At 43.1% G+C, this 17025-nt stretch overlaps 2 protein-coding genes across 3 annotated transcripts in view; one reads left to right on the forward strand and one right to left on the reverse strand.

Annotated features, from left to right (window-relative positions):
* LOC108887196 (calmodulin-regulated spectrin-associated protein 3) overlaps window positions 1–8678 on the forward strand; it is a 15387-nt gene extending 6709 nt beyond the window's left edge. The window contains exons 7-19 of one of the 2 annotated variants that reach the window (XM_018682480.2): window positions 446–584; window positions 826–965; window positions 1355–1448; window positions 1558–1609; window positions 1991–2052; window positions 2138–2168; window positions 2337–4800; window positions 4899–5020; window positions 5135–5421; window positions 5522–5621; window positions 6321–6433; window positions 6547–6665; window positions 6853–8678. In XM_018682480.2, coding sequence (XP_018537996.1) covers window positions 446–584; window positions 826–965; window positions 1355–1448; window positions 1558–1609; window positions 1991–2052; window positions 2138–2168; window positions 2337–4800; window positions 4899–5020; window positions 5135–5421; window positions 5522–5621; window positions 6321–6433; window positions 6547–6665; window positions 6853–7182 — 4053 coding nt within the window. In that variant the 3' untranslated portion in view covers window positions 7183–8678. The remainder of the gene's footprint in view (window positions 1–445; window positions 585–825; window positions 966–1354; window positions 1449–1557; window positions 1610–1990; window positions 2053–2137; window positions 2169–2336; window positions 4801–4898; window positions 5021–5134; window positions 5422–5521; window positions 5622–6320; window positions 6434–6546; window positions 6666–6852) is intronic. The other variant, XM_018682484.2, reaches the window with a different exon arrangement.
* Window positions 8679–9221: 543 nt separating this feature from the next.
* Window positions 9222–16899, reverse strand: soul5l (heme-binding protein soul5, like). The gene is made up of 7 exons (XM_018682492.2): window positions 15895–16899; window positions 14962–15021; window positions 13686–13767; window positions 13483–13603; window positions 13244–13383; window positions 12493–12656; window positions 9222–11584 (listed from the first exon to the last, which is right to left on the reverse strand). Coding segments are annotated over exons 1-7 (1059 nt in total). The 5' UTR covers window positions 15897–16899; the 3' UTR covers window positions 9222–11094.
* Between the last annotated feature and the right edge of the window lie 126 nt (window positions 16900–17025).

Genomic DNA, 17025 nt, shown 5'->3' on the forward strand with positions numbered 1-17025 from the left:
CTCCCCATAGTTTTCTTTCAGTTGCCTTTTTTTAACTTTTGCACTGCACCCTCTGGTTGGTGTGTGTGTGTGTGTGTGTGCACATGTTTCTTACCTGAGGCATCACTAGTCTTGCGCTTTGTTTCTGTGGGTTTTCTTCTCTTTGCGATTTTCCTGGAGTTTGGCTGGCTTCACGGTTTGAGTCGATGGTTTAATTTATTGTCTGAAAGAAGGACAATGCTGGCTGAGTTTACTTTTCTTTTGCCACCATTCTAACTCTCTTAAACATAATGTGAACCTTTATCTATTTTCATGTCTGTAATTTTTTCTGTATCTGCCTGCTTTCTTTCCCTCACTTGCCCATTTGCTGTTTCCGTTTCCTACTTGTCTTTGCACGACTCTTCCTCTTTTTACCCTCCTCTCTTTCTCATCTTCCTCCTCCCCCTTCCCTCTCTCTCTTCTCCAGATTCGCTATAGGAAGGACAAAGTGCAGTCTAAGCTGACTCCTACTTTCCCCCTGGTTTCTGCGGTCAAAGATCTCTCTAATGGCTGTGCTATAGCTGCTGTGCTGCATTACTACTGCCCCAGCTTGCTGCCTCTTGAGGGTACACACAAACTCAGGCACTAACACACATGCATACACATTCATGTTAGATGATGAAATATTAATATTTGGCTAATGTATGCTTCCAAACTCTCAAAAGTGTAAAAAAAAGTCTTCCATTAAGTGTGATACCACTGAGAAAGCATTTTGTGGAACTTTCCTTATAATTAGATTCATTCATATGTTCATTCACACGCTCCACATATTAATATGTTTACATACTCCTTTCTCTTCTCTTCCAGATGTGTGTCTAAAGGACACTATGTCAGTGGCTGACAGTCTCTACAACCTGCAGCTGATCAAAGAGTTTTGTGAGAGTAGTTTACAGAGCTGCTGCCCCCTCGCTGTGGAGGACCTGCTCTACGCTCCACCACTTCTTCATGTGAGCATTATGACCTTACAGTTTTTAATGTAGTTAAAGCTCCTGCACATTTGGTTTTTAAATGTTTGTATTAAAACTAGAATGGCACACGCACTAAATAGCATACCTCTGCTGAGGCAAAATGTCATGTGGGGGAAAGTGATTTAAAAAATTCCTGCATGCTTATCTTTAACTAGATCCAAACCAAAATTTAAAGGTTCTTCCCTGACCTATGCAGATTGGATCAGTACTATTTGTATAATAAACAGACAGATATGGGTGAAAACATGACCTCCTTGGCAAAGGTAATTGATTGTAAACAAGCAACAACCATCTACCTGTGAAATCTGACCTCATATTTTAGTCTGTCATCTTCTTTCTTACCTAATGTACTGCTTCCCCACCCTCAGCTGAACATCATGAGCTTCATAGCAGAGCTGCTGGAGTGGTTTGAAGTCAAGAAGCCTGACTTTGTCCAGCCCATACAACCCGTCGACCTCACAGGTCTGTGGTGCACAGTTTGTTTTTAATGTATTTCTGTAATATTGCTGCACTCTGTTGTTTGATAAATAAATATCAGCCTCTGAAACTGCAGTGCCTCTGTCTCTTTCAGATGTCTCAGGGTTACTGGACTGTACAAGTCCTGTCAGTGGGAACAGCAACAGGTATTAGAAGCAACACCCATCTGTTTAAATCATTTAACAACCACTCTACTTTTTTGTCCAAATTTTAAAAAAAGAAATTTGGACAAAATTTGAAATTTGGAATTTGGACACAAAGTTTTTAAGGATTTATCACACTGTTAGACCACCAGAGTGCTTTTTGCAGAAATCAAGTCCATCAAGCATTTAAACCTGAATAAAATCCAAAAAACACTTACAAAAACAATAAAGTCGGTCCTGATTGAGCCAAGAAGAAATGAGAAAAATCTGAAGTAGAGTCCTAGACTCAAAGCTTTAACACACAGTCGTGAAACATTACATTTTTATTTATTTATTTTTTCCTTGTGTGAATGAACATCTTTTTACTCTTTTGTCCTGTTTCAGTGGTTCGCCTTCCTTTATCTTCAAACAACCATTTGTGCCCATCTCCTCCCCAGTGTCACCAGGTAAGAAAGAGCACAGAGCACGAATGTGTTTCTTTGAAATGAATCATCTAAAATAGACTAATTTATTTGTTATCTGTCTTTTCAGAAAACAAAAGTTGGACAAAGAAGCAAATCAGGTAGATACACTTAAAAGCTTTGTGTGATTTCTATAGTAAATGTTGTGCTGCATTCATATTTTATCTTAATTTTTAAAATCTTCTTACTTTGGCTTCTGTGGTCTCTGCTTTTCCATACCGTCTGGCACAACTCATCCATCGGTCCATCCCTCCATCATCATCCTGCAGTCGTCCTCTGTCAGCAGTGACTTTCAGCATCCCATTTGGGCTGGACAGTGATGTTGACATTGTCATGGGAAACCCAATAGATTCTGTCTTTCGCTCTGTCAGCACTGACAGCCTAACCACCGGCATCCCTGCAATGACCTCACCGGCGACCTCAGCAGGGATGACTCGTGTCCCGTACAGCCCTCCAGAGGACCTCAGCCACCTGGTCAGCGCTTCAGCCCCATCGCAGCGGTCTTCCTGGGGTCCTTACGCTCACACAGCACCACTAGGAGAGCTGCCAACTATCGAGGAGGCGCTACAGGTGGTTCATACTCCCAACAGCAAAGATCGTAAGAAGGGAAGGACGCCAGAGAAAGGTAGCAGAGGAGTTTTGGGAGGAAGGCCGGAACCCAGGTTGCGTCCAGAGGGAGCCCCCGCTGGTTTCTTCCTGCACTCCCCCGAGGAGGATAATCCCCAGCTCAGTAGCTCTGCTCCCTGTCGCTCTGGAGTCCTCTACCGGCCTGTTGGAGGAGAAGTGGGCAATAACGAAAGGCAAGGCCGGGGAGAGAGGAGGGAAAGATCAGGACGTAGCTCTGATATGTCACGCGACGATGACTCTGTTCTACGAGATGGCAGCGTTGACTCCTCTGAAGCATCAGATGATACCCCTAGAAACGCCCCTGGTAACATTCGACCCAGTAACGGTCGCCAGGGAAACCACAGCACCAGCAATAGTCCACGCATGACAAGCTTTGCTGAGCGACGAGACAGCAGAAGAAGACATCCCGCTGCTCCTGGAGAGGAGTCAGCCTCTGCTCCGACCCCAACAACACCAGGAACTCCACATACGCCCTCAACCCCAGCAGGAGCACCTGGCCACCAGGACAGTCCAGGTGCCAGAGGCCCGGAACCGGGTTCAGAGGCCTGGGAGTTGGGGGTTCGCCTGGAGGAAAAACGCAAAAGCATTGAAGCCCAGAAAAGACGCATTGAAGCCATCTTTGCCAAACACAGACAGAGGCTTGGAAAAACTGCTTTCCTTCAGTTGAAAAGAGAGCAGGGAGAAGGCGGAGGGGAGGGAGCAGAGGAGGATAATCTCACCCTGGAGGAGCGCCTCACCCGCATGGAGGAGCAACTGAAACAGGAGGAGGAGAAGGAAGAGAAAGAGAAAGAAAAAGACGGAGATAAGGACAAAGAGAAGCCATCTGTTTCCAATCCTCCTCGTTTGGAGAAGCAGGTCACGTTCTCTATTGAAAGTAAGAAAGGGACAGAGAAAGAGAAAGCAGGGGAAACTGTCATTGTGGAATATAATGAAGTGGTACAGAAACTGAGTGAAGCTCTGCAGTCACTACAAAAGGACATGCAGAAACTTACAGAACAGCAACAGCAGCTCATGAACAACCAAAGACCCAGAAATACACCCAAAACCACTCCAAAATCAACACCTAGAAGTAACATCAAAACACCACCCAAAACCCCTCCCCACACACCAACAAAGACACCACCAAGAACCCCGATAAAGACTCCCACCAGGAACAACAACAGTAAAGTTTGGATGATCCCTGCCAATCCCAGTCCCTCTGCCTCCTCTCCGTCACGGCGTTCTCACGGTATTTCTTTGTCCACCTCACCAAAAACTGTCATCTCTTCCTCCTGCCCTGCTCCTCGCACTAAGATCCACTCCACCTCCATGTCTCGCAGCCCCAAACACCACCCACGCTCTCAAAATCAGCGCCCCCACCCACGGCCCTCGGAACTCAAGTTCCCTCCACTCAATCGTGTCTTGACACCAACCCAGACTGTGGACACGCTCCCCCACTTGCGCCGTGTGTCCCCCAGCAAGTGTCAGGTTCAGACCTCCTCTTCCTTCCGCATTGGTGGTCCCAAGACTCCTCAGGAATCTCCTCAGGCTGCCCAGCAGCCACAGCCTGATGAGAGCACCTCAGACACAGGCTCTAGCGAGACACCCACCCAGTTCAGCCTGGAGCTGGAGCAGGAGGACACAGAGGCTGTCGGAGGGCTGCCGGTCTTGTCACAGCCCAAACAAGATTGTCCCAGGGCTGCTGGTGGCAGCAGCTCTGGTGCTCCTTCAGAGTGCTCGTTTGAGAGCGAGACTTTGTCTGTTTCTGCTGCGTTCAGCGCAGGAGGTGAAGAAGGGAGAGGTGCAAGGAAGCGCTGCAGCCTCATTGAGGTGTCACAATCATCCCTTGGAGGGCCAGAAGGAGGCAGTGATGAACCAACTGATGAAGGGCAGGAGTTTTCCTCTGATTCTATGAGTGATCACACGGAATCTGCTGCAGAACCTGCAAGAAGAATCGCCACAGAAGTCTTCGATCCTCTAGAGCAGCTGAATCGAGCTTTAGAAGCCACGGATTTGCCAGAACAAGAGACTGAATCCAAAGAACACACAACACAAGCAGAAACTTTGGAACCGAGTGGAGAGCCGAATGAGGTGGAAACCAGAGGAGGAATAGGATTCTTCTTCAAGGTGAGAGCTTGCAAAAGAGAGTGGGGGGGTTTATTTTGCATCCACATGAATTCTGTCATGACAGTGGGGTATATGATCATGTGCTTGTGTGGTTGTAGGAAGAGGTTCATAGTGAAGGGGAGATGGCCCAGCGCAGAGCTCTCCTATTGGAAAGACAGCAGAAGAGAACGGAGGAGCTGAAGAGGAGACGACAGTGGCATGAGCAAGAAAGGGAAAACAGGTAATACAAATCCACAAAAATCAGCATCCTGAATCCTAGTTCGCCTTTTGTCATCTCATAGACTCCAAAACTTATCCACACCAAAGTCAAAGTTTTTTTTTCTGCTGATTTCAGACCAGCAACCTCAGACAGGACAGTAGCATCTCCCTCCAATACACCTCCTGCCGGTACCACCTCCCCTTCCCCCACACCTCCTGCTACCCCAGCCCGTCGTGGAGATTTCACACGAGGGGAGTACGCACGGCGGCAGCAGCTCAGGCTCATGGATGACTTGGACAAGGTGCTGCGGCAGAAAACATCCGGGCAAGGACGATCTTCGGCTAAGAAAACTCGCTCTCGGCCTCGCAGTATGACCAGGGAGGAAACTCAGCTGTCTCTGAGTCCAGCCAAAGGAGCAACTTGTAAAGTCAAGAGAGAAATCAACAAATTCAGTCGATCAAGTAGAGTGTCTGTAGATGGTTTGATTGACTAAACTGTTTTCTTATCTTTGTGTTTCTCTAGGCTCTAAGTTGACCAAAGTCTACTCTCACTCCTCCCTCAATCTGGCCGCCACGGATGATCCAGGACACCGTGGTAGTGACCCCACTAAGAAACCCCACAGGTACCCAGTTAATACCCACAATGATAGCATAGCTTGAGAGATGGCAGCTCCGGTTGGTTGATCATTTGGTTGGTGATTTTAGCCCTTTCGTTTTCTCCAGAGTAAAATGTCTCTGGATGGATTGTAAAGAAATTTGGTATAGAAATTCATAGTTCTCCAAGGATGCATCTTGATGACTTTTCAGATCAACAGGTTGAAATTACAACTTGTCAATTCTTTGCTTTATGGCAGGGTACCTCTAAAATAATGGATTAAATTACTCTGAGATTACTGCTAACATGCTAAAGTTATCATGTCACAGTAACCTGCCAAAAATTGCATGCTAACATTAGCTGAACTCAGAGCTTAATGCTAATATTAATATGCTAATATCCTCATTTGCTAACATTAGCCTAGAAAAAGTTAGAAAAAGAGAAAGTAAAATGTTAAATGCTAACATCCAGAACTAATTCATTCCACCTGCTCGTTCCAAGTGACACTTGGTGTTGCAACAAGGGTAAAGAGGACAAGACTAGTTCCCACTCATTGCTCATGTAGAAATAATTAGCTCGTGGTTACAGCCAAACAACTGGAGTTGAGCAAGGCTGTAAAAAATCCTACCTTACATCCAGTTTTGTGATTCAGGTGTTATTTTTTTAGGAGGGAGAGTCAATGTTCTGTCAAACCCTGTTGGCTCATTGTTTGACTTCTCTCTTCTAGCCGTCCTGATTCACCCTCAGGATGTGTGATACCAAGTAGACTGGCTAATCAGAACGGAGATAAGGACTGGGAGAGCGGCTCCAATGGAACCTCACCTGCCCCAGAATACACAGGTACAGTACTACAGCAGTGTAGTATCTCTTGAGTACTCCTGTGCATTGATAAAATGCTTAAAATTGTAGACATGGATGTGGATAAACAAACATACCTGTGTTTGTATTTTCAGGTCCAAAGCTCTTCAAAGAACCAAGCTTCAAGTCCAACAAATTTATCATTCACAACGCTCTCTCTCGCTGCTGCCTGGCTGGAAAGGTCAACGAGACACAAAAAAACAAGATAGTTGAGGTAGAGGATTAATTTTCTGCATGATCATTGTACTGTGTATGAACCCTTTTATTAAAATTTATAGCATTAATTAACTAAATCTTGTAATTTTTAGGCACTATTTGCATGTATGAAGATGAAAACTAAAATGCCAAAATGATTTTGTTGCATTTTTCTTTCTCTTACCTCCACCTTCTATCAACCTCAGGAGATGGAGAAGAGTCCTGCCAACCACTTCCTCATCCTCTTCCGTGATTCCAGCTGCCAGTTCAGGGGCGTTTACACCATGAACCCCGACTCCCAGGAGCTGGTACGATTGGCTGGCGTGGGCCCCCGGACAATTAGCTCCACCCAGGTGGAGTCCATTTACAAATACAGTTCAGACAGGAAGCAGTTCAGTGCCATCCCCTCTAAAACCATGGGCATGAGCGTGGATGCCTTCACTATCCCTAGCCATCTTTGGCAAGGGGGAGGGGGGGCAGGAGGAGGAGGAAGCAGGAGAGCAAGCATTACCAAGAAGGCGGTTATTTCCAAGTGAGGAACATAACACAACATCACAGTGGCACACGATTAAAGAAAACACTATAATCACACTGTAATTATAGTGAGAACTGTAGTCAGACGTTAAAAACAGTTATTTATATGCTCACAGATAAGCCTTTAGGCATGTGTGTGCGTACATACACCTTACCTGTCTTGCCCTTGGATTTTGCTAGAAATATAAAATATTTAGAAATTATTTTTACTCCCCCTTTATGTGCATGAAAACAGTAACAGCACAACTTTATTTCCCCTACACAAACAAAGACACACTCATATCCAGAGTGTACAGAGGAAGGTTTTGTAAAATGTTATGTTAATTGCACAAGGAAGAGTTACTTTTAAAAAGTCTTACTTATACTTTCATTGTTTGAAGTACAAACATTTTTTTTTCTTTCAGGAGAAAAGTAAACCTTATTAAGTTGTTTACCTAAAAACACTGACTTTCATAGGACATAAGATTACCCTCTCTGGTTCTGTGGACTTAGAGTCCTGTTGTAGAAAACCAGTTTTATATGTTAAGCCAAACAACGGAGAAAATGCCTTCTCGTGTCAGAGTAACTGGCAGGACTTTTATTTTGTACGACCCTCAAGTTCAATTAATCCACAGCTGTCAGCAGGTGGATCCAAGCACATTTGTTTTGCAAAATTGAGATAGCCATAACCATATGATGCAGAGAGCAGAGGTGAACTTTGTTTTTTTGGACTGTAAATGTGTCAGTGGTTTTCAGCGATGATTACCACAGCATGAATGGTTATTTACTGTATGTGGTATAAGCTTATTTCAAAATAATATTGCAGTGAGAACTTGTGGTTTGATGAAACTACTGTATGTTGATAATTGGTATACATATGAGCAACAGACGCCAATTAAAAGAATTTTTGTACACTGAACTAATAGCATAACGAGGTTGACGTGTCATGCCAAGCTTACATGTACAAGTACCTGGATTGCTGCACTCTTGGTTGGGGATGGGTTTGGAAACTCAGTTTCATTTTGGACCTGGTTCTAAGTTGGTAAAATACCTGGATTAGTTAAGCTCTGCAGCCAGTGAATCCCTTATCGAATCTTTCAGTCACAATCTCTCTTAGATAGTCTCTTCTGCAAAGAAAAAAAACTGTGACAAGTTCTAACTAAGCGACAAAGTTGAAAACAAGACTGAACATGGGAGACGCCTTAATTTAAAGGTTCCAGTGTGCTGGAGGATACTGACGACAAAGGGAAGAATTACAAGTCCCTGCTTAAATATTATTATTATTATATTGATATGTTTTAGTGAAATAAAAACAGTGCATATGTTTTCTTTTTAACTAAATCGTCTTCATTTTTTAACAAACAAAACTACCTAACAAGATTCGATAAAGGATTTGAAAGGATTCAGATCTGATAAAATGCTATTGAACCTCTTGGTAGAGTGCACACAATTAAATTGGTGTGTTTCAGACCAGCATTCATGTATGAAATAACAGACTGGATTAAACTCCACTGATCAAGCTGTTTCTCTTGTTCATTCTTTTTCCCCCTCCCTCTCTCTTGGTATATTGTTCACTCCATCCTAGCTGTCTGCTTCACCCACATGGCCTGTTGTTTCTCCTCACGCTGACAAATCAAACCTCGAGAGCAAGTCCATGAGATGTGACTCTGATGGGTGTTTGCAGCAGCAGTAGTCAGACATTCCTGATAAAATTTATGACCTATGTACAGCAGCTCTCTGCTTCTTTTCTTCCAAAACTGGCAGTGATGTGTCAGTCCCTAAATCTGCATTAATTCATTTTTTGGCCACTTGGGGGCAGCACAACAATCTTAAAAATACAGCACAGTGATATATTATTACCTTATTACACTAAGTGCCGCTCTGGAGAAGATGCAGATCCTGGAGCCACCGTCCAAGAACTAAAGGAGGAAGTGAGACGAATCACTAACAAGAAGATCACACAACTCAAAGAGCAGGTGAGGCTGAGAGTGCACTGCTTTCTACCACCACCAGATAACACCAAAGTGAAGAAGCCACCAATGATACATCAAGCCCGACAGGAGTTTGTTATGGGTTTTTATTGCACCTTCCTCAGAACATACAGTATGTAGAGCTTAGAGACACATAGAGAATTGATTAACTGATATAACTCTTATTGCATTGGTTTAATCAGCTGTGATTCTTTGGGATCTTTGGGGCAGTTCTGCCCCAGAAAAATTAGAATCAGGTTTTAACCTTAAGATTTTACATTTGACTACATGGTGGTTTTCAGGCAGTTGCAACAGTTTGCAGATTATAAGATCAGGAAGTGGTTTGGATTTTATTTTAGTTATAAATCAAGCATCGCATCAGTGTCTCTGGATGAAGAAAAGATCAGGCAGAATTGAATTAGAGCCTTTTTCTACTCTATTCACTAAACAAATGAGTCACAGGTCCCTATGAAGTTTACAGGTTTGTTAAAATTCAACATCACCTATCAAAACACATTATATCCACATTAATACATTAGATCTTTGAAGTCAGAGAAACATGTGGAATGTATTTCTTACTGTTTAAAACACCTGGAGAGACTTTTTAATGGTTTTTGAAACCTGAAGTATTAAGATAAACTTCTACTCTGTAGTCCACAGCCTGGTACAACATTAGATAAAAACAATGCAAAAACCTGCTCATCATATTGCTCTACAGCATCGCTAAAGGTGGTAAAACTCCCTTTAACATATTATGACATGGACTTGAGGATACACAGTGTTTTTTATCATGGAAAAAGTGAAAATTAATCACAGTACTCAAGAGGACCAGAGCTGAACACTTTTTGATCTGAGTTAGCAGGAAGAAAAATCCATCATGTAAATGTCTGATTTTTACACTAATGTTTGGACTTTGAAAATGCTAAAATATTTATTGCTGTTTCCTTTCTTTCTTTCTTTCTTTCTTTCTTTCTTTCTTTCTTTCTTTCTTTCGCTGGGCATTTAAGGGAGAATCTAACAGCAAGCTATTTGTGGTACACAGCATGCTGGATGCCTTGTGTCATTATTAAAGACCACATTATCATAATAAATATATTAATTAAATTCTGAGAGCTAAAAATCTAAATCACAAATTTCTCAGTCACATTAAAATTGATATGGCCGATGTTTTAACAGGCACTTTAGAGCACAAATTCTAAGACGAAGGTTTGATCCAAAGTAAAAAAAACAAAACAAAACAAACAATAATAACTATAATTTGGGGAATCTAAGCTCATAAGCTATATTATTATGTAGAGCCATATATTCTATACTTCGGTTCAAAGCTGCACCAAAGATCCCAATGAATGCGCTCTGAATTCATGAAGATTTACCAATATGTTGCCACAGATCATCAAAGTAACTGACAAGAAGCTAAACAGAGAGTAGAAGCTTATTGATAATAATTAATACAACATTTACGAGAGTGGCTAGAACACTGATATAATGGCCTACCATGGTTAGTCCCAGCATTTTATTTATCAGTTACACACAGGTTTCCACTGAAGTCCTATTAGTTGCTAGATTAGTTTTTGGGTTAAACTGATGTTAGACAGCATCTCTCTCTCTCTCTCTCTCTCTGCCTTTAGATTTCACACAGTAACTCTGAATTCTAATGTTCTAACTAATACATGTATACATCTTATTTAATTCTAAATGCAGCTGTATGAGAACCTCAGAACGACAAAGTGTACAGGCATGTGTTCGCTGATATAGGAAGCTACAGGTGCAAAGCTGTGACAGAACATATAGTGAAACACTAAGTGCCATAAGGAGGAGTTGGTGTAATACACAGGAAGAGACCAGCGTGTCCATCTATCACTCACATTCACTCAACATCTCTGCCACACCTCCACCGTGTCTTTTCTACTTAGACTCCTTGTTAATATACCTGGAATGGCTGCTTAAAGAAAAGGTGAAGGCTGTTTAATGAGCGTCATCTGGCTCGACCACAGGGCTGCTGTCAGCTTGCGTATCCACAGAGCTGTGGGCTGTGCTGTTCCACAGGGCGACGTCAGACTGGGGCTCCAGAGACGGGCTCACAGAGACAGGATCGGACGAGTTGGTTGTTGGGTCCAGCAGGATCTGGGCGGAGGTAGGGGGATGGCTGAACGCGACTTCGGCAGGCAGGTGGGATGAAGGACTTGGAGGAGTGTCGGATGTGGGGAAAGCGGGTGCGTCAGACTGCATTTGTGAGGAGGAGTTGGATGTTGCATTGGAGGAAAAGTTGGAGGGGGTGAGTGAGGGGGAATCAGAGAGCGTGTGCGGGAGAGGGTCAGAGGGAGAGTCTGTGGGTGAGTCGGTCAGAGTCGGCCTGGTTGTGTGTGCAGGGGTCGGCTCCTGTGGGTCAGTGCAAACTGGCTGCCCCTCAGCCACGTACCACACCTCATTGTGCCTGTTCAACAGCTTCAAGGGGCTATAAACACACACACACACACACACACACACACACACACAAGGAAAGAGTGAGAAAGATCAACACAACAGTGATGTGCACTCTTCTTCTTTGATAACACTTTGTACTTTGCTTTTAATTTGCATATGGATTTGCATCAAAACACACACTGTGACAGTCATGCAGATTGTGTGATAACAACTGATGACACTTTCTCTACAAGTGAGTGAGAATCATGACCACACTATTTTGAGGATAACTCTAGTATTTATGAACCTGGGCCTCATTTTAAAGCATCTGAATATTTCTTCCCCCACTGAAAGTCACACAGTAACACTAACTGACTGAGGCAGAGGTATTCCAGCATCTCCTGTGTTCTGTGAGGTAAAATGTTTCTGGTTAAACAAAACGTATTTTATTCTTAAATAAAAAGTCTATCTCTGCAGGAATCCCATCCATACTGTTGTCAGACACTTAGAGTAACAGTCTGAACCTGTCAGCAGCAAAAACAAGCACTTAAGCGGATGTACTTTTGTAAGTTTTACGCTGCAGCAGCTGTTGGAGGTTGCCAGGTACACCATATCTTAATATAGCACCGATTTCAAATATTTTTGTCCCTGACATTTACACCCAAAATATGGCTTAGGTTCAAAAATGTTTTCCTTTAAGTTTACCATGGTGCTGTTTTAGCACCTAAAAAAGAAAAGCTGTTAAAGACAGAAATGCTCCAAGTTGGTCTGTGCTCCTGTCTTCTATATTTGGTTGAAACTTTGCAATGTATTTAAGAGTAACAGCCTTTTATGTCAATTAGGATACACAAAAAAGAATTTGGCATATCAATAGGTAATGTATGAACTAGAACGTGAGATAGTCGTGGCTGACTCCCAAGAAACAAGAAGAAAGTTTGAAGAGATAAAGAATAGTCACACCTGTCGTAGCCAACTCCGTAGTGGTAGCTGTGGTTGTAGGAAGCTTGAACTCTCTCCAGCTCTTTAGTCAGCAGGTGGGCGTGAAGCCTGGAGGTGACGGACAGCATCCAGCCTCCATAACTCCTCACATACACGTCCATCTCTGGCATCTCAGTGAAATACAGCTGTGACAGAGACACAGACGCAACGTCGGCAAACAACAGGCTACGACGCAGTAAACACTGCAGAGAAAAGTCAAGTGTCGCAGGCAGAACGCCACAAATACTAATCCTCATGGACATGTAAACACAAAGCTTTTTAGTTTACACTTCAGGTTTGGTCCCCCATATTGCCAGCAACCAAAGTACATGAGCATAAACATAAATAAATAGACAAAAGAAAAATATTACCTTGAAATAAATTCTATACCATGTAACGTACTATTAGGCTGGAGGTTAATTAAGCCTATGAATATGTTCTCTACAATTCTGAAACATGACTGGACAAGAAGGATATTTCTGTCCCATCTCAGATGAAAATGTATCTGTACAGACTATAGATTATGAAATCATAAACCAGATATTAGACAGCAGCAGTGATACCTTCCTGAGGCAGCAATATCTTTCTAGTGTTCTGCTGAGTGGGAGCAGTGCTGCAGCCAGCTGCACTTTATACTGCCCACTCATCAATGCTCTCTATTGATCTGAACAGCAAAAACCACTGATCACATTACACACAGATAACAAGACATCACCTGCCAGGCTCAGCTCACCTTGTCATTGGTGGGTGCAGGCGGTTTGTCCTGATAGGCTGCCGGCAGCGGGAAGTTTAGCGTGTAGATAGCCGGCTCCCACATCTTGGTCTCCTCTGGGATCTTGACCAGGACAGGGGCGGTCATCTCCATCTGGATACCTGTCGACACACACACACACACACACATATGCAGAATAACACATCTAAAACAAACACACTCCACTGAGGCTGACTTTCCTCCCCTCGTGCCGCCCTTACCTCCGTCGTTGGCTCCGGTGATGTACTGGAAAAGTCTCCTGAAGGCCATGGCTGCACCCACTCCCATGAAATAGGCTTCAGCATCTGTTGACACCCAGCGAGTGGGGCTGTAGTGTCTCACCTGAACACACACACAAAATGGAAAACTGTGTGTGAAGTAACAGCTCCAGGTGATGTTTGCAAATGTGCAGGTTGACACTCACCTCATATTCATCTGTTTTACAGACTAGCTCATACTCCAGACATTCCTTTGACTCTGTGCAAAAGCTGGTGTTGGTACTCGGCCTATAACAGAGTGGTAATAGAATTTAACTAGTAGTCATCAACAGAGTTTAGTGTGTTAGCATGCTATGCTAACATTTGTTCCTTAGCACTATGCATAATATACAGCTGTGGCTGATGGAAAAGTCTTTGGTTTTGAAGGTTTTGGTCAAAAAACAAAGTATTGGACGAACAGAAATTTTGACCTTTCTGCTAGATCCAGAGATCAACAGTCAGAAGATCAAGTTATTGAAATTTATCCCAGAGGGAACATGAACGTCTGCATCAAATTTCATGGTAATCCATCGCCTTGTTGCCCGGAGATGTCAACCTCATCGTAGAGGAAAAGTCATGAGACAACCTTAGGTTACATCGTCTGGGAGCCACAAATGTCCTTACAAAATTTGGTGCCGATCCATCGAGTGGACGTTCAGATAAATCACAGAATGAGTGAAAAGTTTGACCATCCTCTAAGGAACGTGAATATCTGCAACAAATTTCATGGCAATCCACATCATATTTTACTTCAGCTGCACTAGAGGAAGAGCCAGAGATCACTAAAGTCATTAGGATCCATCCTCTGGGGACTATGAATGTCTATACAAGTTCCACAGAAATAAGAGTATAAAAGTAAAAATCATCTGATCAACTCATCAACTCATGTGGCTTCTGATATTCGGAGGCTGTTCCAGAGTCAAGCAGCAGCAACAAGAGCCACCTTTGTTTCCAGCCTTGACCTTGGAACAGCCAGTGGTCCCTGTTCTGTAGTCCAGAGGCTCCTCCCACTGATCAGAGGGCACAACAACTCCTTTAAATTCAGAGGGGCATGACAATGTACTGCCTTGTTTGTTGAAAGTAACATCTGGTAACTGTATTAGCGCCCGATTTCACTAATGCTGTTGTGGCTGAACGGGGGAAAATTATCACAGTCAGGTTCCAAGATCTCGCTAAAAGCCTTCCCAGAAGAGTGAGAGGCTGTTAGAGCAGCAGATTAATGCCAACTGTTTCCAACCATCACAGGAGCAGTCGAGCATTAATCCACCAATCCTATGAGTAATGGCCAACCCACTCTGTTTACATGTTTGGACGTTATGAGAACTCCTCAATTCCTCCCAGTGTGGCAAGGGAGAAAAATGTAAGTTGCTTTGGTAAAAATTAATTAGTAATAATGGGTGTAAAGTTTGCATCTGTTTATCTATCTTCAATCGACCAGCTTACCCAACGCTTCCTTCAGCTGAAACCACCAGGGCCAAAATCGCCAAGACTGAGATGAAAGCCCTGAGGAAGAACACACACATACACATACAAATAACACACCTTCACTTAAACTGCACCTTACTGTACACTGATTAATGTGCAATTAGACAATCAAATCATCTTTCAGCTCAAGATTGGATGTGGGGGGATAAATGCCAATATTTCATTTTAAATCAAAAGCCTCTACTTTGAGAGAATGCTTTGGGAATGGTGTCTAATAACAGAATCATTGGAGGCTGTAGCGCAAATATAAAGATCTCCTTTTTTAAAATGAGGAGTAGATGAATTTGGATTAGTGATCGACAGATTTGAAAGGGCTCTGTGAGTGTGTCTGTGCCTGTCAGCGGCAGTCTGCTGCAATCCGGTGTTTGCACTGCAGACATGAAATGGGACACGTTTCCCTGCTCTCAGTGCGCCGCAAAGAGGAGAGAGAGAGAGGGAGAGAGATCTGCTGCATCATCAGGCTCTGTCTTCTCCAAATCAAAGGCGTTTTGAGGTCATGGAAGAAAAGCGTTTCAACAGCTCATCACATCCCCTGACCTTTCTGTCAGTACAGAACACCTGATTTCAGACTGTTGAGGGGGAATTTAAGGTTATTTAAGAATCAATAAAATGCTTCAAAATTACAATCACTGGTCCAGTTTCAAATCTATCAGCGGATGTGTTTGGGTGTTACAGCAGTCTGTGTAATACTGAGGAAAATGATTTATGTCATGCACGCAAAGCCGATCCACAACGACGCATAAATCAACTTTACCTGTCCATGACGCCGCAGAAAAGTCGCTAAAATAAGCATCAGCTACTGTCAAACATTTCTGGGAAAATCATTTTAAAAAGCATATCTTACATGTGTAATATTTATTTAAACTAAAACATATAAGCGCTGATACTCACATTGTCCCGGCCCCGTTATGTGTCCTTTCCACCTGCCAGGGGAGCGCAGGGAGGAGTGTGATGGAGACTGCAGTCTGCTGCACTCTGACGGGTGCCGGTGGACTTACTGCGGACTGCAGTGAGGACCGGCGTCCGCCTGCAGCTCACAGTATGGAGGGAGGGGAGGGAGTGAGGGAGGGGCTGAGCTGCCACCAGCCTGCAAACTACTGGACCAACAGTGGACAGATGATATGTGCCCGTTATTACTGGGAGTTCACCTCCAGCGCTGCAGCAGTGACTGAGACGAGGAAGTCTGCTTCAGCATCCGCCATCAATAATCCATCATACTGTCCAAACATGAGAGGATGAACATGAGGAAGTCCCTAATTTAATGCTCTCTGGGTATGGGCTATTTACGGTCTGCGATATGTTCGCACAGTTCAGACAATAAAGCAGAACTGAGCTGAGATTTGAATCATAATTGCAGATTCATACTCTAGATAAAAGGTTGCTTTAAAGGACCATATCTGTTTAGCAGCTTCTGTCTCTTGAATAAAAATTAAGCACATCTGATGTTTTCTCAAGGGATTTTCAGATTGTGTTTACCATTTTAATTTGCTGGTGTTTTCCAGCGATGCTGAGAAAATTCCTGATCAGAGCTGTTTCATCATCTATTGATCAAATGATTGTTTTCTTAATAAATACATTAAATGTATGGCCTGTCAAACGTCCGCAAAATAGGAAAATGTCAGTCAGAAGAGTCTTTAAAGCCAACTCCCCCCAAAAATACTCAATTTATGATAATAGAAGATTAAAAAACAAAGTATTCAGTTAGGAAGCTGGAACTCTTGGATTTTTGCTTCCTGGAGACTCCAAATACTCCAGCACATAATCCTTTATAAAACCATAATTTGTTGTTTTTACACTTTGGTTTCTGTGTGGACTAATGAGAAATAAAGTGTCAATCTGTGTGTGGATTGGAGCCATTTCTCCCTGTTTCCTGGCTGTAAATTCACATTTAACAGACATCTACCTCAGCATGAAAGTGAATAAACTGACTTTCCAAAATGTGGAACTGCTCCTTTAAGCAGACACACAAAAAAAAACAACAAAAGACATAAAACATTGCCTCAAGATAAATATGCATAAGAG

The sequence above is a fragment of the Lates calcarifer genome, linkage group LG5, assembly GCF_001640805.2.
Source record: "Lates calcarifer isolate ASB-BC8 linkage group LG5, TLL_Latcal_v3, whole genome shotgun sequence".
In the NCBI taxonomy this organism is placed as follows: domain Eukaryota; kingdom Metazoa; phylum Chordata; class Actinopteri; family Centropomidae; genus Lates; species Lates calcarifer.